At 59.2% G+C, this 24,364-nt stretch overlaps 1 protein-coding gene across 1 annotated transcript; it reads right to left on the bottom strand.

Moving 5' to 3' along the window:
• Window positions 1-2,215: 2,215 nt before the first annotated feature.
• Window positions 2,216-20,083, bottom strand: OC90 (otoconin 90). Its single transcript, XM_059673067.1, has 13 exons — window positions 20,001-20,083; window positions 17,418-17,483; window positions 16,182-16,238; window positions 14,301-14,475; window positions 12,573-12,685; window positions 10,803-10,931; window positions 9,972-10,022; window positions 8,829-8,903; window positions 7,111-7,164; window positions 5,957-6,073; window positions 4,916-5,087; window positions 4,277-4,383; window positions 2,216-2,541 (listed from the first exon to the last, which is right to left on the bottom strand). The coding sequence occupies exons 1-13, from the start codon at window positions 20,044-20,046 to the stop codon at window positions 2,216-2,218; spliced, it is 1,488 nt and encodes a 495-aa protein (XP_059529050.1). The 5' UTR covers window positions 20,047-20,083.
• Between the last annotated feature and the right edge of the window lie 4,281 nt (window positions 20,084-24,364).

A 24,364-nucleotide genomic window follows, 5' to 3' on the forward strand; every position in this document is an offset into this window, starting at 1 on the left:
AGCTAAAATGAGAATTTTTAGTGAAATCAGGTTGTCGAGTGGATTCCTCCTCACACCCACTCGGAGTCTCAGACCTGTGAGTGAAGGCTGGTTGTAGGGAGGTGTGGCCAAGGCGAAGGTCACCTGTGAGCTGGAGGGGGGGCATGGGGAAGCACAGCTGCTTCTCTGCTAAATCTTCAGGTTCCTTTTCAGCCCCGCCTCCTTGCTGCATAAATTACTGGAAACCTCTGGGACTCTCCCGACCCTGCTGGCCTCAGGGACTTCCTTTAGGCTGCAGCAAAGCAGGGCAGGGCGGCAGGGCTCTGGGCTGGAACCCGCCCCTGCCACTGCCTGTGTAAGGGCTGTAGGCAAGGGACTGCCCTTGGGGCTTTGAAGTCCTCATCTGGAACATGATGGGGAGTAAGTCCCACCCTCAGGGCATGTGTATGTTCATTACTGATCCTCCTCCAGTTGGCAGAGCGGCCCGAGCCCCTGGCAGCTGCCTCCGTCCTGTGGACGCAGGCCAGTCCCCCCACGCTCGGAACCTGTTCCCTAGGTGTGAGATGAGCAGTCGGGGTGGTTTGCTATCTCATGTGCTTTCTTTCCAGCTTTAGCTTGTTGGATCCTGTTACTAGTCTGTCATCTGATAAATTACTAACTTCAAGGACCAGTTCACACGAATGAAAAAGCAGGGAAACGAGCACCACAGTCGGCCTCTTGGTTTTCTGTTTGCCTTCGACTTGCACTTTGAGTCAGAGGCGGCCTGTCGGGCGCCCTGTCCTAGTCTGGGTTCTCCTACAGCAGAGCCGAAGGCAGGCTCACGGGCAGGGCTTTCTCTGGGCGTGATCCCAGGGAACCTCTGAAATGGAGAAAGGGCTGGTGAAGAGGATTCTCCGATGACTTGGCCATCACCGGGGGAGGGCAGATCCAGCCTCTGCGGCAGTAAGGCGTCTCAGGAGGAGAGCTCAGGCCGTCCACCAGGCGAGGGCAGGCAGCGTAGCGTGTAGCCTTTGGCTTCTACTCATGGTCAAAGCCCTGTTGGCGTGCACTCCCCCACGTTTCTGGATTGCGTGTGCCTGATGTGGAGCAGTTTCCAAGGGGCCCCACGCCTCATCAGAGAAGGTAGGAGGTGTGGCCAGCAGGTAGGAGGTGTGGCGGGCCTTGTCAGACTCCACTGCCCAGTGTGGCCGGTCAGAGCCTCGGGAACTGGGTGTCACATCAGTGTCTGGAGCAAGAGGTGGGACCAGATGGTGTGGAGCTGGCAAAAGACGTCCAGTGTGGCACCACCTTGTCTGATACTTAAGGACAGGACTAAACGTAGAAGCACGCGGTTATCATTTCAAATACCACCACCCCCCCCCACCCCCACCCCCACCACCCCCCCCCAGTCTTGCTTAATGGGTCGGTGAAGGGATTTTTAACCCTTTTCGGTCCAACGTCGAGGCTGACTTGACAGACCAGGCACTAGGAGCAGGTCCAACGTCGAGGCTGAGGTCAACACCACAAACCTCAACATTCAATCCCGTCAATTCATTTGGACCAGACTGTTTGAATTCCAAAAATAAAATTGGACTGCAAAGGGTTAAGGATGGGATGCCTTTAGTCTGGTAGAGAATAACTCTCAGCTAGGAGGTGGGCGGGTATAGTTCCGTTTTTTACAGAATCTGCTTGTGTCGAGCGGTGCTTCATTCCTGGCCTTCCAGCCACTGGGATAAACCCTCATTTGTGAAAACAAGCCCAGGACCAAGACGGGTGAGTGGTGATTCTTCATCGTGGGGGCGGGGGAGACACATGCCCCCTCTCCTAGTAACTAGGATGGCAGGTGTGTTTTCAGGGCACGGACCAAAAGTGCTGTCATCTCAGCCCTTGGCGTACATCTTTGGTGAGTTATTGATGACTCATAGGTGACCTCATAAGACTGGCTGACTACGTACACTCCCTTCTATTCTTTTTTAATAGAAGAAAATTAGCTTCCAGTGATTAGGGGACACACACACACACACACACAGTCTCTGTCCTCTTACCTTTGCAATCTATTCATGCACCAGTACCTTTTAAAAACACACAAAACCAAGGGCAGAAAAAGCACTGATTGGTTATTTATTGCACCTCCGTCGTGTGCTGCAGGAAGTGGAGCCGCACCTGCGCTACCTCCTGCAGATGGCATTCCAGGGGAGCTGGGAGCACCACGGTCCTCTGTCCCCAGCCTCTGCTCAGAGGAGGACCGAGAGGCGGCTCAGGCCCCAAGGTGCCTGGGAGCAGGGGTGCCTGGCATTTTCTCCGGGGCTCTATCTGGGGCCGCAAGTGACCTCCCCAGAAACCTCCTGGTTCTCAGGTGTGCAGTGGGGGGCAGGGCCTCCGCGCTGTTCTCCTCGGAGCTGGAGCCCAGGGAGGATGCCGAAAGCCCTCCTTGCCCGCCGTCCTCGCAGGGGCGCTGGGGGCCCTGGCACTCTTGTCTGCCCGACGACTTGAGGCTCTGGTTAAAGAAGGCCGACGCCATGCACTCAGCCGTCGTCTGCTCACAGGCACAGAGCAGCTTCTCGCACAGGCTCTGGCCCACACCTTTGAGGGCAAGAACAGAGTAGCACCCTGGGCCATGGGACCACGGAGATGGAGCCCCCAGGTGGCCTCCGCCCCCCTCTTGAATCTCTGGGCGTCCAGCGCGCACTGATGCCGCCACTGGAAATACTCTCGTCACACCAACCCGCCAAGTCTCAGACACTGGCCTTCCCAGCAGCCCAGGCACACACGTCATTTCCGCAGCAGGTGGAGGAGAGGAGCAAAGTAGACACACATGAGCCTGCTTCCTGGAGCCCTCAGCCCTTCCGCCCCATCCCAGTGTCAGGACGACACGGCAGGCTCGTCCTCCCAGCGCCTGCCACCGGCACCAGGTATGGGACACTGAGCTCAGAGCTCACAGGGTTGGGACCAGATCTCTGAAGCTCTGTGGGAGTTCAAGCTGCACATACAGTGTCCCTGGATTCTGCGAGCCTTCAGCTGGGCACGCGAGACCTCATGGCATGGTTGCATATCACGACAATAGTACTCTGATCTGTCACCCATGGGCTCTCCACCCACTCTCAGCCCCCGGTCCGCTATAGGACAGAATCAGTGTTTCAGTCTGCGTTCCTGACCTGGTACCTGTCTATCCCAGCCTCACCTTCCCCCTCAGCAGTCTCCCCACCCCAACTCTCCCTGCTGGCCGGACAGAACCATATGCTGACCCTGTGCTGCAGGAGTCCCCACAATGCCTCGGTTTTCCTTTCCCTTTCCTTGGAACTTCCACACCAGCGTGGCCTGCGGAAACCTGAGATCTCACCTCACTGCTCTCCTGACTTCTCCCGTCCTCACTGCCAGACTCTGCAGGCTCCACCTCCTGTTAGCAGTGTGGCATGAGATTGGGGGAGTCACGGACTTGTCTCTCTTCCCTCTAGGCTGAGGGACTTGAGGCAGGGATCCTGCATGCTCACTGTTTCCTAGTTACCAATGAAGGTTTGTTGGGTAAGTAGAAAATTGAAGGGATGGCGCTCCGGGCAAGTGAGAGGCACGCATGATCCTACAAGGAGGTGCATGCAGAGGAAGGGGGGGGGGGGCGACTAATGGCCCCCAGAGGCTTCCCCAGGAAAATGCAGATGAGGAAATGGAGCCAGAGAGTCGACAGGCCTGTGCTAACCCTCGCTGTGCTGTAAGAGTGATGCGCAGAGGGGGCGGTGGCAGTTTCCATCCATCCTGCCTGAGGCCCTGAGCAGCCACAGAGGAGCCTCCAGGAGAGAGAGGAGTGGAGCTGCAGCCTACCTGGCCCTTCAGCCAGGGCCACCATCCTGACGGGGCCCCTCGGAAGATGTCACCCGGGAAAAGGTTCTGCTTAGGGAAAGGGGCCCACGGGCCTGGTGAGGCCTCAGCTCGAGGTCTGCGGCCGTGGGATCTTAGGTCCTGATCCAGCTCAGCACGGACTCTGCCTGTGTGACCTGGGTGCCTCCTGGTGCTCTGGCCTGGCCGGTTGTGAGGATGAACTCGCTCACACAGCAGGAGCTTGGAGCAGACGGCACACGGTGAGCACGCAATGCGCCCGGCCTGTGTAACGGCCCGGTGTGCACCTGGCCAGCCCTGTGCCCTGGGCGCGGACGTCGCCTCTGAACTGGACTCCTCAGTGGACTAGGGGGCTAACACGCGCCTCAGAGGGAAGACCTGTTGGGTCACGCGATGGATGAAAAAGTGCTGGGAGAGTGTCTACGCCCGAGTGGTCATGATGCTGAGCGGGTGAGAGGATAACCCACCGGATGGCCCACGCACTCACACTTGGGGGCGCCATCCACGCACATCACCGGCGGCTGAGGAAGCCTCCCGCGCTGACAGCCCAGCCTCCCCACCTGCTGCAGGCAGCAGTGGTGGGACCAGCAGCACCTACGACCAAGGAGAAGCCTTTACTGCCCAGCTCCCAGCCGCCCCGGGAGCCCCTCAGGGCCTGCTTCTCCTGCACCCCCACACAGTGAGCCAGTGCCTCCCTCCGTGTGCACGGCTGGCTCCTACACCACGCGTGCCGGCTCAGGCTGCGCACTGCACAGGCATCTAAAGTGAAAGTCACTCCAATTGCCCAGAATGTAAACCTTGTTGAGGAGCTCATTTCAGCGTGGCCTCTCGTCACACACATCAATGAGACCCACCCTCTCTGTCGCTCATCACTGTGTTTAGAGTGACCCTCTCCAGGTGGCTGGTCTGCCAGGCTCTGCCCCTTCGTGGATGAATGACCTCAGATGAGGCCGAGCCTCAGCTGCTCACCCAGAAAATGGGCCTGTAATGTAAGGAGCCACCCGAGGGAGGTAAGGCAGGCAGCAAGCTCTTTGTGGACCTCGAGTGACGGCCCAGGTGGAGGAGGGCTCTCACCTCTCCCTGCAGGCAGCATCAGCGCCATCGCCTGCCACCCTCGCACACCTACCTGTCCAGGGTGTCCCTGGGTTCGCCTCGCCCTTCTTGCCCACAGTAGCAGCCGTAAGATTCAAACTCCTCGGGGCACCGGGCTGTCAGGCAGAAGAGCATCTGCCCCAGCTGCGGCATCACCTGTGTGTCCTCCCCGGCTCCCAGGCGCAGGAAGGTGGACCTGTCACAGGCTGGGGAGAGAGGAGGGCTCAGGTAGCCAGGAGTGCCAGCACAGCGTTCCCAGGAGGGCTCCACGTGGCCAGTCGTGCCAGGAGCCTGCGTCCTCACCCCCTTCCCACTCCTGGAGGCTGTCCTGTGCCCAGGCCCTGTCTGGGATGGTCGTCTTTCAGGGAGAAGTCTTCCTCACCAGGCTCTGCTTGCCCAGGCTCCTCGATACCTCCCCCGCCCCTCAGCATGGGGACTCGTCAGGGCCGAAGATGCTCTTAGGGCCGAATTTACTACTGAGCAGGACCCAGCATCCTGGGAGCTCCTGGCTGTCCCCTGAGGCTGCCTGGCTTCGCAGGTCAGCACACCTATGGGGCTTGTCTTCCAGACCTTGTTTCTCTGTCTCTATTTCTGCTTTTCTCTCTCCATCCATCCTACTCCCCCTCCTCCTGTACTGGGCAAAACCCCACCTTCATAGTCTGGGTGGGAAGGACTAAGAAGGCCCATCCCCCCCTCCCCACACACAGCTGCGTGCACAGCCCTGCATGGCGCACTAGAAGGCAGTGCCAGTGCCTCCTCTGGGTCCCGCTGCCTGGTGCTCGTGTGGGTGCAGGGCCTGCGGAGGACTATTGAGACCCAAGTGTTTCGTTCTTTCCAGGAAACTGGCATGGACGGTGCTGGTGAGCGCTGGCCCAAGGCCTGCCATTTCCGGGCCCTGCCCCCAGCCCTGGTGCCTGCCGGCCAGTGCCCCTCTCCCAGGCTCGTCTGCCAGGGAACGTGCAACACCTCCCGTCACAGCCACGTGCCAAGGTCAGTGCGACACAGTGGCCTTGTTAACCGCCTGACCAGAGGCTCTCAGGCCGGGAGGGCAGACTCCTGTCTGCCTGCTGCTCACCTTGCCCAGTCGTCTCCTCAGGACCGCTTTCGACGGATGGCACGGCCAGCCCCAGAGATTTCATGCCGGCGGGGACCACGGTCACGCCTCCAGCTGTGGCAGCAATCTCTGCGGATCCTGAAAATGCACAACTTTACAGTCCTCATCCAAGAGGGTCCAAGAAGGGATTTGCAGACGGGCACCAGGTCAAGGCCAAAGGCAGACAGACATTTGGGAACAAAGCACCAGACTGAGCTTGCAGACGTCAGAGCTGCGTCTCGGGGATCCGGAATGCTGCGTGGGTCCCCAGTTTCCTATGATAACTGTGAAACTGACAGGCCTGGCTAGACCCTCTGGATGACATCTGGTGGGTGAGAACCGTCACCCTCAGGCCTACCTTTGTGTCGTGTCCACGCTCATGTGCCGGCCAAGTGAAGTCCCATCACAGCGTCAACAAGTGCAGGGACAAGAATGGTGGGGAAATTAGCCCGACGCATGGGCCACAATCATGTAGGCAAGCAACACTGTTCTGACCCTTAGAACACGGCAACAGCTTCTGGCCATATTTGGAATTAAGTGTGAGTCTGCACCACAGCCAGCAAGGCCCTGCTCCCTCACACGGGCACCCCCCTCACACGGGCTCCCTGGCACCGCCTGGGTCCCCTGTCTCAGGGTCAGTCAGCCCCACCTGCCCTCTCAGCTGGAGGCAGTCGGGTCTCCATCCCACAGGCCACGCCTCCAGCCCAGTCCGGTCCAGACCAAGGAGCACCAGTGACTGGGCCCCACCGTCTGCTGCCCAGCCCAGTGCCCGGCCCTGGGTGAGGCCTGGGCATCATTGTGGATACACTTGGGGAGACTGGGAGAAAGTACCTTCAGATGTTAAAAGTGCTCCCTTTACAGTGTGAGGTTGCAGCTGATGTAAATGGAAAACGAGATAGAGCTTTGTTTTTTGCAAGGCATCTCCTTAGCAGGTAAGTTTCCATTTCTTTCTATGAATGGATCAGCCTCTTAGTTCCATTTGTCTACTCCGCGGGGCTCTACCAGTAAACTGGCTCCCTGACCGCTTCCACACTGAATTTGGGGCCTTTTCTCCCGGGCTCTTTGGGACACACCTGATCTAATGAGTGTAGAGGGACAGCAACTAGCCAAAGGCGGGAGCAGCTGAGCGTGCTTACCTGGAGGGGTTGTGGTCCTCGCAGCTTCAGTGCCTTCCAGGTCTTGGAGTGGTTCTGCTCCCAAAAGAGAGACAGGTAAGTGTCAACCCCAGCCTGCCCCACCTGCTCCGAGGCAGCGCCCACCCACCAGGCCCCGGGGCCATGTGGTCTTTGCTCTGCCCCTGGCCACCTCCCGGGACAACAGCTGAGCCAAAAAGAGACCCCAGCTTCACCATCCCCTCCCCTCACACAGGCTTGCTGGGAAACTCAACTGCAGGTGAGTCTGTTGAAATCTCTTTTTTTAACAGAGAAAAATGTGGAAGAATTGAGTCCCTTTGCTTGCTGTGTGGCCCCAGGAAGGCTGCTGAGCCTGTTTCTCTGCAAAATGAGTTTGTTGCTTTAACAGTAGTTAAGCTCGCACTACGTTGCAGACCGAGTGATCGAGTTCCCCCAGGTTCCATGTTGGCACCCCAGCCCCCAATGTGGTGTCAGCAGGTCATGAGGGTGGGGTCCTCACGAATAGGATGAGAGCCCTGTAAAGAGACCCCAGCGAGCTCCCGCTCCCTTCCACCTGGGAGGGCACAGCAGGAAGACGGCTGGTGTCTGTGTCAGAAGAAGCCCTCACCAGACACCGGATCTGCTGGTGCCTCCACCTCGGACGTGCAGCCTCCAGAACTATGAGAAATACATTTCTGTGGTTTCTAAGCCACCAGTCTCTGGCATTTTGTTCCAGCAGCTGAACGGGCTAGGCTTACTATACACCAGGTACAGCACTAAGCACTTTGCTCAGATTAACTTCATAACAACCCCATGAGCTAGTGCAATGCCCTCCCTCCTTCAGTGATGAGAAAGGTGACCTGCAGAAGAGTGAGGTCACTTGCTCAAGGGCTAGAAAGTGGCAGAATGCAAACCCAGGTCACCTGCTAGCATTGACCCTGGGAGCCACTTCGCTAGGCTGCAGTTTCACCACTAGCTGAACCACAAAGACCAGAGATAATCACTCCTTCCAGAATGCTCTGGAAAGGAAGGAACTGCCTGGAACTCTGTCTGAGATCAGGATTGTGATGGTGTGATGTGACCGTCAGGCTTAGACGTGCACTGATGGGACGCAGATGCTCCAGCCAAGGGTCTGAGGCGTCTGCGCTGGGGCAAAGTGCATGGATTCAGAGGTAAAGGGATCCACGCTGTGCCCCAGGCAGACGACTCTACCACTTGGAGCTTTTCCTTTACCTGTAAAATGGGGGTGAAAATGGGCCTCCCAGAACCAGGGAGAATAACTCAGAGAATGTTGTATGCAGGGGCGTAGACACATGCTACCACATCGAGGTCCTCAACCATGTCTCTGCCCTTTAACCATTCTCAGTAACAAGTAGGTAGTCATTACCAGTGATTTTTCTTAGTAATAAAGTATCCATGGTTATTCATCACAAGCCAAGTAAAGGGTTAGGACAGCTTTCTCCATCTTAGTATTTCTTGGCTTAGTATTTTAGGTAAGGGGCTGTTCTCCGCGAGTCACTGTCAGGTAATGGGACGAAAACAAGTCTTAGCCTCACGTCGGGGGTTAGAAACCAGAACAAATCACTTGCTGGATGACTTGGAACTTTAACCCCCAGAGCCTCAGTTTCCTGTATTATTTGCAAAGGGTTATAATAATTTCCTCTGGGCTCTAAACACGAGTGTTTATTTAGGTGGCGTTTCTCCGGGATTCTGTGCTGTCCTCTGAAGGCCCCTCTACTTACCTGTCCTGGAACGAGTGGTCAGCTGACTCGTCCTGGGGGGCGTGGCCAGCTGGTCAGCTCTGGTATCAGCAGACACTGTGAAGAGAAATCAACTGATTGTCAGTCAGTGATCAGTTACCAGTCCAGCTCAGCACCTTGGCCAGGCCAGGATCACCTGCAAACAAAACGTGTTTGGGAGGGAGCTGAGCGATAAGGAGAGAAGGCCCACGGCCATCTGATCAGGGAGTAAGTTGTCCACTCATTGGTGCTCAATTCTGTTCCCATTCAGTGGGTGAGGGGGCCAGATTGGAGGCAGTCCTGTGTTCAGAGAATCCAGCAAATGGGAGAGAGAGCCAGCATTGGGCCTGACGGACCAAGTCCTTGTGGGAAGGCAGCCTGAGAGGGAGTTGCTTCCTGGAGTAAAGGGAAGACCCACTGGAGGCCTCGAATCCCAGCCCTACCCCTCGGCTCTGTGTCCTGGACAGCCTCCTCCAGCTCAGTGTACCAGCTCAACATGAAGGTTGCAGCAGTTACTCCTAACGTTGTGGGAGCATTGAGGGGGTTATACATTCCGAGCAAGCTGTCCAGTGTCCTGCATGTGCCTTGATGGCATGTGCTGATTTTTAAAGTTCCACTGGAATTTCTGGAAGAAGATGCCAGCCCAGAATCTTCCACGCTCTCCATCATGTAATCCTCTGCCACCCTGAAGTCAGGTGTCATCATCCCTTTCCAGGGGATGGCAAACTAGGGGCTGGCCCTTGACCTGTTTGTGTAAATAAAGTTTTATTGGCACACAGCCACAGCCATCAGTGATGGATCGTCTACGGCTGCTTTCCTGCTACAGTGGCAGAACTGAGTCGCTGTAGCAGAGATCCTGTATGAAAACATTTACTGTCTGGCTCTTCACCGAAAGTTTGCCGAGCCCTGCTTTGTGCAAGGGTGTAGAGGTTGCACCACGCTCCCAAAGTCGCACAGCTGAAAGCGGGGGAGGCAGGATTCGACCCCACATTTGCCCGACTTCAACACCTCATCGCCTCATCGCATGATGGGGACCACACTTCCTCACCAGCTGTCCCACCTGCATCTGAGGGGAGGTCATTGCAGCTAGTCCAGTACTACAGTGGAAATGTGGGCATTGGGGCCGCACGCCTGTCCCTGACTCACCTTCTCCTGAGAGGGCCGCCAGGCTGGCGTCTGTGGGCTCCACAGGTTCCACTGAAAAAGAGCCCCAGCAGCCATGAGTGGCAGACACTGCCCACACCACCTCCCAAGGGTCTCGGCCCAGAGCGGGCTGGGTGGGGACTGCGGGGCCCGGGGAGGGGCTGCTCCTCTGCCTGAGGGTCCCCCACCTCCTCCAGCTCCCAGAACGCAGGTGCCAACCAGGCCCCAGCTCAGAGGGACTCCAGAGGCTCTGGGTTCTGGCGAGGGTGACATGAGCACAGGCTGTGACGGTGAAAGGGCTGCAGAGCCGAAGGCCTGGCTGTGGAGTGTGGTGTCCTGATTCGAGAAAACCTGTTCTCAGGGGAGGCAAGGTGCAGAGGACAAAGACGGCTGGGCTTGGGAGACCTGGAGACGCAACTCACACCCCACACATGCACACACCATGTCACACGTGTGCGCCCAGACATCCACCACCCACACCCACACCAGCTCCCTCTTCACCAAGCCCTGCAGGACGATTTCTGAGAGAGACCCCAGCTCAGGAAACGGGGGACGCTCTGGAGGTGCACCTTGAACTTCCCACCCCCAGGTACCCCTGGTGTTGGGGCTGGGAGAGCGTGGGAACTTTGGTGAACATACATGACCCCTCAATCCGGGGAGCAGCTGCCTCCTGCGGAGGCCTGACCTCTGGGCAGGAGGGCTGTCAGCTCCTGCCTGCGGGCTGTGTGTGGAATGTGAGGAGGTGCTGGACTTGGCTCCTGAAGCATGAGCACCCACGCCAGCCCCTGCCCCCACCGCCAGCCCAACAGGGGCCAGGGGCCAGGTGCTTCCTACCCGCAGGTGGCGCCAGGCAGAAGGCAGGGTCCAGCAGGTTCAGGGAGGAGTTGATGGTGGCCTGGGCCAGGCACTCGATGGCAGCCTTGTCGCAGGTGCACAGCAGGTGCTCGCAAGGGTCCCTGGACTCTGCACAGACCAAGGGCAAAGCCACTTGGAATCCCCAGAGGCAATGTAGACGCCGAGGCTGAGCTCCCGACCTGCCCGCCCAAACCCTGCGCCCCCTGCAAGTGTCCCCCCTCCTCGGTGTAGGTCCCGTCTGGGCCATGCGCCCTCCTTCACTCACACCCCACCCGTCGGGCCCTCTACGGGCTCTGCTTTCAGTGAAACTCTTTCGAGTCGGCCACGTCTCCCCATCTCCGCCTCGCTCTCCCGGGCCACCCCTCGCCTCTCCCCTGGGTTACGTGGGTGGCCTGCTGACTCCTCTCCCTGCCTCTGCCCGGCTGAGCGTCTGTTCTCCCAGGAGTCAGGACAATTCTCTGAAAGCTCAGGTCACACCATCACACACATCTGTGCTTGTGTTCCGAACCTCCCACCTCAAAGTCAAAGCCACGGATCCCGCTCCCTCTCAGACCTCCTCTCCGCCCTCACCCCGGTCCTGACTCACTGGCCTCCATTCCTCAAGCACCAGGCCCCCGAGCCTCAGGGTCCCGGGGCCGTTCCGCCGTCCACACGGCTCTTCCAGATGCACAGCGCCCGTCTCTGCTCAACTGTCACCTTCTCTTGACCTTCCTACTTCAACAGGGCCCCCACCCCGCCTGCCAGGCCTTTCCCTGACTCCATATCCCCCACATCTCGCGGCACTAATAGACGGTATCATTTGTCTTTGGTATTTGCAGCGTCTGACAACCATGATAAAATTCCAGAATGCCAGGGTGTCCCCAGTGCCTAGACATGTCTTGGACTTGGGTAGGTGCTTAGCTCCTATCAGTTGAATGAATGAGAGAATGAATGAATGAATGAGTGAGTGAGTGAATGCTTTCAGTGTTCACTGTGCCTCTCTCACATCCTGGAAGCTCGTACTCCAGCTCATCCACGCCATCACCAGGACTGTGGAGCCGGCCCCACCTGGACTCAAACCCTGGCTCTGCCACTTTGCACTGATGGGACTTTGCACAAGTTATTCCCTTTCTCTGCGCTCCCCTCTCCCGGTCAGAGCTGGGGTGAGGCCCCGTGTGCCCGGTTCTTTAGAAGATGGGGCTGCTGTGAGCAAAGCGTCTGGCACCTGGAGGCATCGGAGAGGGCGGCCCCGAGATGCACCGCCAACGCGCCTGCCCCTCTGCCCCCCCTTCCCTGTGCCTTTCCCTGCGCTGCTGCTGCCGCCCGGAGACAAATAAAGTGCCCGGGTGCCCCGGCGAGCAGGGTGGGCAGCTGGTGCTTACAGCACCCACCACGGCCTCTGCACCCAGAGTCCCTCCCTCCACGCCCACCACTGCTCCTTACCGTCCACCAGGCCCAGCTAACTGCTCTGGGAGCGTTCATTCCCATAACTCTCCGAGGCAGATTCTCTCCCCCTCCGCCCCCCACTTAGCCGTTCAGAGGAGGCAATCATCGCCCCACTGGTGCTCAGGCAGCAGCCTGCCCCTCCCAAGGTCCCTGGGTTGCAACACGTGAAAATTGCAAATCCAATAACCGGCTGAGTAACTTGTGTCAACTCAGCACGCGCTGCACCTCTGCTGTGCAAGGGAGAGGCTGTGAGCCTGCGGCCTGGTCCAGACGGGCCTCTCCACGGTCCCCTCCCCGCCAGCCCCGGGCACCTGGGATGCTCACCACACGTGATCTTCTTGCTGGCGCAGTTGACATCTGTGCTCACCCTGGTGGAGTCCTGGACACAGTCCATCTCAGCCGCCTCCTCGTGGCACCGGCGGTGCTGGAAGCAGCAGCTGGGGGTGGGGGAGGGTCAGGAGGGAGGCAGGCAGCCTGCCGTCACCGGTGCCTCCAGATGGTTCCAGCGGGGTCTGTCTCAGATACTCAGGCACTCACACATGCTCACACGCTCACACACACGCTCACACACACATGCACGCTCACACACACAATACTGGAAGTATGTTGCCTGTGCAGCAGGTTCTGCTCTTATCAGGAGCCTTTAGGTTTGTGGGACTGAGATGTGGGCTCTGTAACTTGCCAAGGTCAAGGCTGACCCCAGCCTCCTGAGCCTCAGCATGGTCGGGGCACTGGCACCCAGGACATCGATGGAAAGAAGGAAAACTATACAGGCAGCTGATGACCTTGGGCAAGTTACTAAGTTCCTCACACAGCATAAGAATTGGGGGGTTCCATAGGGACCCCACCCTGCCTGGGCCCTCCGCAGGCTGCAGCAGTTATTTCTGCGATCTGGCGGCAAGTTCGAGGTGCAGTAGCCCGCCCTCCAGGAGCCTGGAGCCCGTCCCCGCCAGCTGAGCTGTGGAACGCGATTGGAGCTGAGCGTGACCCAGAATTCTGCCAGTTCGCCGCCCTCCGTGCTGTGATCTTTCTTTTTGGGTTGGTGACGAATTACTGCTCCATTTCTCTGACTTGTAGGTTTGCGGGTGTGTTAATTATTAAAGGAAGCGCTAAGGGAGGACCCGGAAGGAAAGTGTTCCCAGAAATGGCCCTGGCACCGTGCCCGGGCAGAACCGGCTCCCCCTCCTGAAAGTCAGGGAGCTGGCTCCGGGCCGGCCCCCTCCTGGCCCCGGAACGGGAAACTGCCCTTCCGGTCCAGTGACCTGCACCCTCTCGGAGATCTGAAGATGGGGCAGGTCTGTGTTTTCATTCCAGAGCCATTAGTCCTTGTTGATCACGGACATGTCACTGTCTAATCAATTCTTTTTTCATCTCTGAGAAGCAATCGGAAGTTGACCCCCTCGTCATGGGTTAATTTACTGAGCTGCGTGTGCCAGGGGCTGCGGGTACAAATACACATGCCTGAGCCGACCCTCCCTCTCGCGGGCACTTCTGTTGTCCCCACATTCCCGCTGGGCTGGCCCCTCTCCGAGGCCGGGGGGAGGGGGGGCGCGGGGGGCTGTGTTTATATTAAGCCCAGGTCTCGTATCGGTGGTGTTTGCTACATGTCTGTGAAACTGAATTCATCGTCGCTTTACCCTGGTGGCCAGGACTCTCCTGAATTAAAAAGATTCTCACGTTCTCCGCTGAAGAGCCCCGGGCGGCTTGTTAAGCCCAGGCTCCCGGTTCTAGCTCGGGGTGCCCAGCTCGGGGTGCCCGGTCGGCAGGGCGGGAGGGCCTCTGGGCTGCCTGTGAGCAAGCAGCCGGGTGGCCCTGTGCAGCGGACCCGCACGATGAGAAACGAAAGGAAAGGTTTGCCTATCGGGCCTGACACAGGCTCTCCAGAACTCCCTGGGACACGAGCAGATCACAGATTAACTGCAACGTAGAGATGAGGAAGGCAGTCGCCCGTGGTGAGTCACAGAACCCAGACACCGCCTGACCCCATCCGGAGCTTTCTGTGCGTGCGCTCCGCCCAGGCCAGCCAGGCCGCCGCTCCTGGCTCCTGCTCACCTGTCCGACTCGTCCACGGGCAGCCCTTCCATCTCAAACCGGCAGGCGCAGCCATAGTCCTCCAGGTCCCGGGGGCAGAGGCCAGCCACGCACCGCAGGCCACCCACGAACTGCAGCAGCGCGGGGAAGCTGGTGAAGACGGCCTGCAGCCAGGTGAAGTGGGAGCCCAGGCAGTCTGCGGCAGGAGAGCAGGGTGGGCTCTGGAGGCAGCGGCCAGGAGGAGCCCCCTCCCCCCCTCACCCCCTGCAGCTTGAGCTGATAGTGTCTCCTCAACCTACTGAGCACCTGCTGTGGGCTCAGGACTGTGGGGGACCCTTAAAGCGAGGCCGGCTGATAAGCCAGGGCCCCTGCTGGCTGCCCACCTCACCGCCGTTAGCCCCTCTTCCTCGCCAACAAACAGCCGTCTCCCCAGGTCCCTGCAAGGTCACATGATCACTCTCAGCAGGTCGTGGGCATCCCATGCTCCCAAGGCGGGCTGGGGCTGAGCATGGAGCCCGGGTCTGGCCCAGACAACGTCAGGGAAGTGTGTTAGAGGCGTGGCTTGTGGGCTCGATCCCATGTGGGGGGCGTGCGGGAGGCAGCTGATCAATGACGCTCTCATCATTGATGTGATGGACGTTTATCTCTCCCTCTCCCTCTTGGAAATCAATAAAAATACATATTTTTTAAAAATGCTTTTGCAAACAAAACTTGCAAGAAAATGGTGTCCAGTGCTTTGGCTCTAAACCTCATGCCCACCCTGTCTCCACTCTGGCATTCTGACTGCAGGGCTGTTAAGGGCTAAGTGGGGTGATCCCACCTCACTGAAGTGCAGGGGTCGCACCAGGGAGCTGGGGGGGCGGGCGGTGCGGAGCATCTAGAGTTGCCCATAAGGACCAGTTCCACCCAACTGTTCCAGCTGCCTCCTCCCTCATGAATCGCCCTCCCATGTTTCATTTCCACATGCCCTCATCCTAGACACGAAGAAATGTAACACCCTCAACAAAGAAGATAAATTGAAAAAAGCATGAATGACTCTATGCTGATGGAAAAAGCCACTCTAGGATTCTGTGGCCCAGCCGGTGTGGCTCAGTGGTTGAGCATCGATCCAGGAACCAGGACGTTGCAGGTTCGATTCCCGCTCAGGGAACATGCCTGGGTTTCGGGCTTGATACCCAGTAGGGGGCATGCAGGAAGCAGCCAATCAGTGATTCTCATCATTGATGTTTCTATCTCTCCCTCTCCCTTCTTCTCTAAAAATAAAAACATGACAAAAGAAAAAAGATGGGTGTGTGTTTACATAAACTTATTTAACAACGTACAGGGCGCCTGCGCTCAGTCACACGCACCGGCAGGCGCAGCCGCATGCCCAGCGCTAACCCAGCAGCAGCTCAGCATCTGTGGCTCGTGTCTGCCACGGTATCATCTGATGGTTTAGTAATTTCGTGATCAGCTGTGATGATTGACAGCTGCTTGATTGATAGCTCTGTTACTGATAAATGGAAGACTAGATGCCCTTTGCAGTTCTTAGGCCTCATGTCCCATTGTTAGTTGGGGAGAGAAGATGAGATGACTTGGGAGGAGGTTACTCAGCTCTGGACCAAGGAGGACGTCCAGCCGTGTGGCCTTGGACAAGTCACTGAACTTCCTTAGACTCAGTTTTCTCTTCTGTAAAACAGGCCTACCATTCGCCTCCTGGCCAGGCTGGGTCAGGACTGACCTCTGAAGCTACTCTGAGGCACCCGCAAGACAGATACCACCTCCCCGCTCAGCACCTGGTCCCACTGTGGGCGCCCCGAGGGTGGAGACCAAGGTCATTTCCTTAGATTCCCCCCCCCCACGTGTGCTCTGACACCTGGGCCGGGGAGGAGGGGGTGAAAAGCCATTTCAGATTGAACTTACCAAAAATTTCGGTCGCGCTCTCCACATTTTTGAACATCCCATTGAAGAGTGTGGCATCTAAGTGGAAGGAAGAGAAAAATGATGATGGAGCCGTGGTTTCTCCGGTCCCTGTGCAGGCCCTGGGTGAAGAGTCGTTAAAACCCTTTCTCTTTCTCTAAAGATTTGACCTTGGGCTAACTTCTAGTAACACTGGTTGTCATGGAGACCTGATGAGATGGAACGGGGCCTCTGTTACTAGGCAACATTGCTCAGTGATTTAACAACACAAAGGGGCCCCTGGATGGCAGGGTGGCCGGGACTGGCGGGAACTAGGGGTGAACGCCCCTCTGGGCAGCCTAGGAGTGGCAGCCATACAGCGGTCACGGGAGACACGGACTCCTGTGGAGAGTGAAGCTTCTAGGCAGAGGGTCCAGGCTGCTCCACCGGCGCCCAGGCCCTGCCCCTGAGACGCCCCCGGGGCCCCTGGGCTGTGCGGTCACTGCGGGACTGCTGCCCCTGAAGAGGGCCGGCTGCGGGCCTGCGGGCTCACTGCCTCGCGGCCTCCACCCTCCCGAGAGCCAGCGTGGCCCGAGGGTAACGGTCACCTAGCCCCTCCTGGCGGGCATGGCACTGCCCATGGGGACCATGCCGTGAGGAGGGAGGCCATGGTCACGGGCTCTGGTGGGACTCATCACTTCGATTGCAGGGGATCACACACACAACCTGGTGACTCGGCTGCCTGCTCCCCCCCACCCCCCCACCAGGTGGGCAGCGAGCCTCCCGCCCAGCGCTGGCATCAGAGCTCACCGCACCCTTCCTCAGCGAGGGCCGCGGGAGCCCCTCCCGGAGAAGCCGTCACCACCCACCAGCAGGAAACGGGAACGTGCTCACCCTCCAGTCCCCGTGAGGCACCATCTCCCGATGGCTCTGCCTCCGGGAGATCCGAGCTCAACCTGAAGCTAAAGCACAGCTACCCCCTGACCCGACCACTAGCTCCTTTCTCCTGGTTCGCCCTCGGCAGACATTTATCTGCTGGTGGGAACTTCCTTAGCGCTTCGTCTCAAAGGAGAGGCCCATGGCGGGCAGAGTCCGGGCTCTGCCGAGGGAGAGCCTTTCGGGTCCCACGCCATCCCTCTGCTGCCGGCGTCCAGCAGGAAGCGGCTCTCGGTGAGCTGCTCATCGGGGGTCATTTCTCTGCCAAGTCCCCAGACAACCTCCTGCCCGCTAGTCCCCAGGGAAAGGTCAAGGGACACTCACTGAGGTTTTTTGAGAGTCCCGGAGGCAGCTCGTGCGGACGGTGCGGGGTGTCCAGAGGGTGGCTCCCTGCGGGGGGAGAGGGGGGGTTTGAACATCCCGGCCCGCTGGCTGGCGGAGGCCGGGGTGGCGGCCAGGACCGGCCAGGACGGCAGCGGGACGCACGCAAACCCGATCCGGTGCGTGTTTCCCTGGCGCCCGCCCTGCGTGGGGTGTCCTGGCAGCGCTTGAAGGAAACAACGCAGGTTCCCCAGCAGGAGGCTCTGGGGGCTTCAGTTCCATCTGAGCTCGTATCTCAGAGCCCATGGAATGGAATCGCTGGGTGCATTCGGCCCAACGGCCTCAGCAGCTATTAGAGAGCTTACCCGCCAGCAGCCAGAACACTCCAGCCGCCCCCGTGAAACATGGCCCGCTCGCCCACGTGGCTCAGTGGTTGAGCCTTGACCTATGAACCAGGAGGTCACCGGTTCGATTCCCAGTCAGGGCACATGCCCAGGTTGCAGGATCGATCCCCAATAGGGGGCGTGCGGGAGGCAGCCGATCAGTGATTCTCATCATTGATGTTTCTCTCTCTCTCCCTCTCCCTTCCTCTCTGAAATCAATAAAAATATATATATTTTAAAATATTGCCGGCTTCTTGACAATTCCTTCGCCGGCATTCCTTTGTGCAGCTGGTCACAGGGACCCGGTTCCAGAGGGTGGAGGGGACCCCGTTACTGACAGGTGCTAACAGAGGGTGCTGGCGCCCTCCCTGCTTTCAGGATATCGGCGCCCACACATCTTCATTAGCAGCCTCTAGAGTCATCCTGGATTTTAAACTGTTTATCTCGGAGGCCTGGGCTGGCGCACTCAGTGCAGAGGGGTGGGGGAGGGGGGACGGAAGGCCAGAAGGAACATGAGGAGGAACTCCACCAGAATAATGCTCCCGATTCAGTAAAAGGTGGCCATGAGCGAAGCTGACTCGCATGCAGACTGTTCCTGGCTTCCTTCTGCACACAGCACCCCATCCGCCCTCTGCCCATGCTGTGAGGCAGGTATTGTCATCATTAGCATTTTATAGACAACTAGAGGCCCGGTGCACGAATTTCGTGCAGGGGGAGGGGGTGTCCCTCAGCCCAACCTGCACCCTCTCACAATCTGGGACCTCTCGGGCAGGGTCCCTAGGCCTGGTCAGCGATCAGGGTCTATCAGGGCTTTCCTTCCCCCAGCTGCCAGCAGCTGGCTCCACCCCTGCCACTGCCACTGCTTGGCATCTGTGCGGCACTGTCCCGCCCCTCCGCCCCGCCACCGGGCACCTCCCTCTGTGGGCGACAGGCGTGGGGTGTGATCGCTTGGCTGGCCTGGGCTTCCCTCTGCGGGGAGATTGCTGGCCAGCCCTGCACACCCACCACAGCCGGTGGCCTGGGCCTCCCTCTGCGGGGTAATCATGGGGTGATGGTGGGGCCCCCTGACCAATTGCATGGCACCCGCCTTGGCTGGCCTGGCGCCAGTGCGTGTCATAGCGTGCTCATCTGGAAGGTCATCCGGACAGTCGTTCTGCTGTTCGGTCGTTCGGCCGATTTGCATATTATGCTTTTATTATTGCAGGTGAGACTGAGACCCACTGACCACAGGCTTTCCTTGATCCGGCCCCTGCCTCGCTCTGCCCAACCATCTCCTGCTTGAACCAGCAGCTTGTCGAGGCGGCTGATCCTCTCTGCCTAGAAAGGAGGTCTGGGTGGAGTCTGGAGGGTCTGGACCTGGGGAAGACGTCGAGTCTGATACAGAGGTGATGCTGTAATTTCAACTGACAAGCTTCTGGGTAACCAGCAACCTCTCGGACCGTCCGCTGACTTGGGTCGTGGTCAAAGTAAACTACCAGTGATGTTTGTGGATCCGCTCGCCTCACCCTCACTGCCTTAGAGGGGAGGGTGTGCTGGTCGAGTTTGCCTGAAGCTGGGAACGGACAGAGAAGGCCCAGATACAGGCTGACCTCGGTTACGACGGTGCCCAGCCCGCCGTGGGAGGAGAGAAGTGGGCGAGGTGGGCTGGGTGTTGAGAGCGACACAAACGTGTGAATGAGACAGAACATTAGACGGCGCTGAAGACTCAGCTTCAAAACCAAGACTTCCAGTGGAGCTGTTACCCCAGCTGCCAAGAAATTACTCTGATGACCGGGTTTTGGTGTCAGGGGACCAAGTTTAGAGCAGGGGGTGCCAGTTCTCACCTTCTACACTGGCCATACCTACAAAAGTGGGGAGGACGGGGTGCAAGGCCGCTCCAAGGACAGTAGCACAAGGGACAGCGGGCCTTGAGCACAGGGGCGAGGGGCAGGGGTGCTGCCGGGCGGAGAGCAGATCGCTCACCGGCCACCTGGCCTGCGCGCCCGGGCTCCCCACCTCGCCTTCCATGCCGTATGCAGCCAGCATGCTCCGAGCGGTCAGTTGCATCAAACCTACAGCTTCTCATGCACGCTTGCTGTCCATCACTCACTTGCTGTCCATGACGCAGGCAGGAGCAGGTCAGATGCAATTCGACAATCGGTCCCAGGGATCAGGTTAAGTAATCACACGCTAAGCAGAAGGCGGCATAAATACCAACACTCACCCGCACCCGGGGCCATCAGCATGCCGATGAGGAGAAGCGCGGCCATCGTGGAGCCCAGGAAGGACTGAGGCGGGACAGAAGCAGCCTCCTGGGAGAGAAGCCGGCGGGGGGGTGACGAGTCTGCTTCCCGAAACCCCTGAAATAAGAACCCACAGGGGCCCTTGTCCCACAGGCAGTGAGGGCCAAGGAGAAAGCCTGAAAGGCGTCTGGTCCCGGCTTTGCCCCTAACTAACACTATGCCACCAAAGAGACTCAGTCTAGCCGTCTGTAAAATGGGAACTTAACGGGGTGCTCCTTGAGGAAACATCTCGTTCATTCCACGGTCACTCGTTGTGTCAGGCAGGTGGCAGGGATCCTGGGCCGCAAGGTGAGGATAGCACCTGTGCCGTGTTTACCGGCCCCTGGCAGGAGGCAGCTGAGCCGGCACTCTGCTTTGACTGGGGCCAACTGAGCTGTACTTGACGCCGCGGCCGCATTCCTGTGCCACACTGTTCAGCAGGCCTCAGCCTTCCCACTAGCATCCGTGACGCGCAGAAACCTGGCCGTGGAGCGACGGCGCTGCCTGCTAGCCAGTTATGCTCCCTCTTGCCTCCTTGCCTTGGCTTAAGAGCGATCTGAACACTTTGTTGCTGTCCCGGGGGTCAGAGAGCTGTGCCTCGGGCTGCCATGGGGGAAGGGCCAAGGTGGACAGGGTCCAGGAACCCACCATGTCCGTCGCCGCTGCCCTGTGCTCAGATCAGCAGTTAACCCTGGTGGGTGCCGCCTGCACTCAAGCAGGTCAGCCATGCTTTTCCCCGGGAAGGAAAAAACCTTACAGACCAGAGGGGTTTTAAATGATTTTAACTCCTGGGGGGGTTACTCCTTAATGTCAGACGGAGGATGGTTGAGCATGGCTATTCTGCGTTAGAGCGTGTTTTTAGGACCAAGTGTGATAAGACAGTGTGATCATGTGACCCCGTGGCACATCGGGCTGCTGGGGACGGCCATCCAAGTCACGCACTGGGCCAGAGTGAGGCACTGAGCCAGCAAGGAGGGGCTGGAACGCAGCCTGTGCTCAACTCTCAGCTCGCCCCCTGCAGGGCTGCACAACCAGTGGGGTGGGGAGCCGGGTGGCACTGCCTCCTCTTTGTCCTCCCAGACGAGGAGGCTGCCCTGTCCCCAGGGTCCTGCATAGGCGCCCAGGGCTGTGGGGGCCACTCCACCTGGAGGGCGGGGCTCGGTACTGAGGAAGGCGTTTCAGAGGAGGCATCGGTAGGCTGTGGGATCACTGCCCCGAGCCCACCCCGGGGCCTAGCACAGCCTGGTGGCTGTAAAATAAACGTGGGCTGAACGAATGCAAAGGGTAAGGTGCGCCCGGCCGGCGTGGCTCAGTGGTTGAGTGTTGAGCTATGGACCAGGGGGTCGTGGTTCAATTCCCAGGCATCTGTGACACCTGCTTGGCAGGCCCGCGGCACAACCCCCGGCTGAGCTAAGGAAAGGGAAACCGGGGCGGCCCCAGCAGTGGTGAGGGAGCCCCGATGGGACAGGCACACTAGGGTCCAGGGGGACACGGCCAGGGCTGCCCCCTCCTGGGCACCCAGCACCCCCCTGGTGGCCAGGTCAGGGGCTCTGGGTGGGACTGTGTCCACCTGGAGGAAAGATGCCTTTTCCTAGTTTGCAGAGGAAGCCGCTGGGCTGCCAGTGGCCCTGGGGGAGGAGCAGGTGGGCAGTGCTGTCCTGCGGGACTGAGGGACTCAGGCCTCGCCTTGGTCTGCACACCCCGAGCCCCGCAGTGTGGGGAGGCCTTAGAGCGGGGCCTGCCACGGGCCACACTGGGTGGGGCTCAGGCTCTGCCCTCACCGGGCCCTGAGCCAGGCGTGGAAGCTGCCTGCAGCGCGTTCTGTGACAGTAAATGCCCACTTGGTGGTGCCTCATGGGGCGTCGGGAGGTTAAGGGGCTAAGCCTGGTACATGCGGCGCGTGCCTGGCGCAGGGGGAGCTGGGGAAGGCCGGCCATGATGCAGGATCCATTCCCGCTCCAGGCGCGGGGGGCAGGGAGTGATCGCAGGGCCTTGTGATGGTGCCCCAGTGAGTTCACCTGGTGGTGTTTCCCGGCATCGCCGCTGCTCGGACAAGGGCTTGGGGCGCCCTGGGTTGCTGGCTACACCCGGGAGCAGTGCCGGGTCTCAGACACCCCTGGGAGCAGCCCTCCCCACGCGCCCCCCCTCCCCACTCCCGTCTTTCTCTATCCATTCCTCCCCTTCCCTCCCTCTCTCCTTCCCTCTCCCCCAACTCCCTTCCTTCTTTTCTTCTTTCACCCCGTTCTGCCTTGATTCTCCCGCCCCCACCCTCCCTGCCTCCCTCCTGGCCCCCCCATCAGGAGAAGGGGTGCCTACCTACCGTGCAGGTCCCCTGGGACGGACTTGGACGCAGCTTTGAACAAGCTGGGGACGAGCCCTTTATACGCCCAGGAAAGACCTGGGTCATGTGACCCTCCCCTCTCATCAAGAGGCCGGTCATCCATGAGTGGCAGGTGGGCTGCCTCCGAGGGGCTCGGCAGGTGCAGCTCGGGGAGAGGCCGCCCCTGAGCCTCAGGGAGCCCCGGGCTCTCATTAGAGAACAAAGGCTTCCTGTTCCGCACCCCCCCCCCACCTCAAAGGCTCGGAGCCGGGATTATGCCTCGGGGTCTCTGGGGGATGAGAGACAGGTGACCTGGGAGATGAGAGACGGTGAAAGTCCTGGCTCTCCGTGAGGAAGGGGCCGGCTTTGTAGCTAATCCTTCAGCAAGATCTCGATGATTCTTCTCATACATTCCTGGCTGGGAACGTGATGCCTCGCTCCTCGGGGATTTTCTCCTAAGCTCTGGAGCAGGGCAGGAGGGGGCTTCGTACCCAGGCTTCCTGGGGGCCGGGCCAGGCTTGGTCTCGGATTACCTGTGGGCCATGGAGCTCCCGGCTCAGGCTCGGCTCCTGAGGCCACCCTAGGGGGACAGTCCCACTAGGATGGAGAGTGAGGTGAGCCCCGCGAAGTGTGGGGGCGGCAGTGGGCTCGTTGCCTTCATGGCCCTCGAGAATGAGTCCTTCCCCGAGTTTAACAAGGAGAGCGCACCTGTAGCGAGTGCTCATCAACCCCACAATCAGGTGTGTCCACAGGCGTCTGGCCCTGCCATCCACCCCCACCCCCAGCAGGTGCAGATCAGCTCCATCGCACAGACAGGATGAAGGGTGACCTCCAGGTCGAGGCGTCTGTCCCGGCCCACGTGATGGGACACTCTGGGCTTGCAGGTCAGCCCGGCTGCGACCCTCAGCTGCTCGGTCTCCCGGCCTCCTGGGGACCCAGGGCTCGCCCAGCAGTGGCGCTGGGGGGAGTCGAGCCTTTTGAGCCCCCTGAACGTTTCTTTGAAGAATTCGTTGTCCCTCAACCTCACCACTCCCGACACTTGGGGCCAAATGGGTTTTGCTGTGGGGCTCCGGCCTTTCTCTTCTCTGGGGGCGGAACAGGGTGAGAGTTAAGGTGCTACAGGGACTCAGGCACGGAGGGAAAGGCTGCCGCGTGAGTTTAAATGACAGATGGCACCATGACAGCACCCGGCTTCTCACGCACAGGAAGCGACAGCAGGGCGCACCGTGCACACACAGGGACTGAGAAACACACCTCCCTCCTGCTCCCCTCCACTTATCACCACCCCCTCCACCCCCGCCTCATCTCCCTGCTCCCCTCCCCCTAACACAGTGGTTCTCAGCCTTGGCTGCCCATTAGAATCACCTGGGAATCTTTTTAAAATCCTGATTTCTGGGCCTCATCCTCCGGAAATTCTGTGTCTTTGTTATGGGGTGGGGCCACAACATTAGTAACAAAGAAACAGAATTTCCGGAGGATGAGGCCCAGAAATCAGGATTTTAAAAAGATTCCCGGGTAATTCTAATGGGCAGCCAAGGCTGAGAACCACTGCACTAACACTTCTCCCCCCATCTCTCTGCTCCCTCTTCCCACCCCTTCCTCCCCCTCCTCTTTCTCTAGCTAATTTGGCTTTTCTTTGGGGCAAGAATGAAAGGGACAGAAAAGCACCTGCGCCTTTGTCTCCAGGAAGAATCCCGTTTAATGATGTCACACGTGTAACTGCCAAGTCTCCTTCGACAGCGGGACAATAACCGCCTGTCTCGGTTACCGCATCAGTGAGCGTGTGGCCACAGACACACAGCACCCCGAGACCTCCTTGCTCTCGCATCCCCCAGTCAGAAAGCATTCAGCTCAGGGCGGGGCACCTCCCCCTTAAACTCTGGGAGACAGGGGGCTGCAAAGCATCATGGAAGTGTCCGGAGCGGAGAGACCAGGTTTCTGTGACCTTGGGCAGCTGGAGGGCTGGTGGGACTGCATTCACCTTGA

The sequence above is a fragment of the Myotis daubentonii genome, chromosome 17 (genome assembly GCF_963259705.1).
Source record: "Myotis daubentonii chromosome 17, mMyoDau2.1, whole genome shotgun sequence".
Taxonomy (NCBI): domain Eukaryota; kingdom Metazoa; phylum Chordata; class Mammalia; order Chiroptera; family Vespertilionidae; genus Myotis; species Myotis daubentonii.

Bases quoted from the DNA above. Each gene is read 5' to 3' on its own strand.
- OC90 (XM_059673067.1), bottom strand. From the start codon at position 20,046: ATGGCCGCGCTTCTCCTCATCGGCATGCTGATGGCCCCGGGTGCGG. The intron at 5,088-5,956 runs GTGAGCAGCAGG...CTCTCTCCCCAG, and splicing joins TGAGGAGACGACTGGGCAAG to CCTGTGACAGGTCCACCTTC. The intron at 2,542-4,276 runs GTGAGTGCGTGG...TTGCCCTCAAAG, and splicing joins CGTGGATGGCGCCCCCAAGT to GTGTGGGCCAGAGCCTGTGC.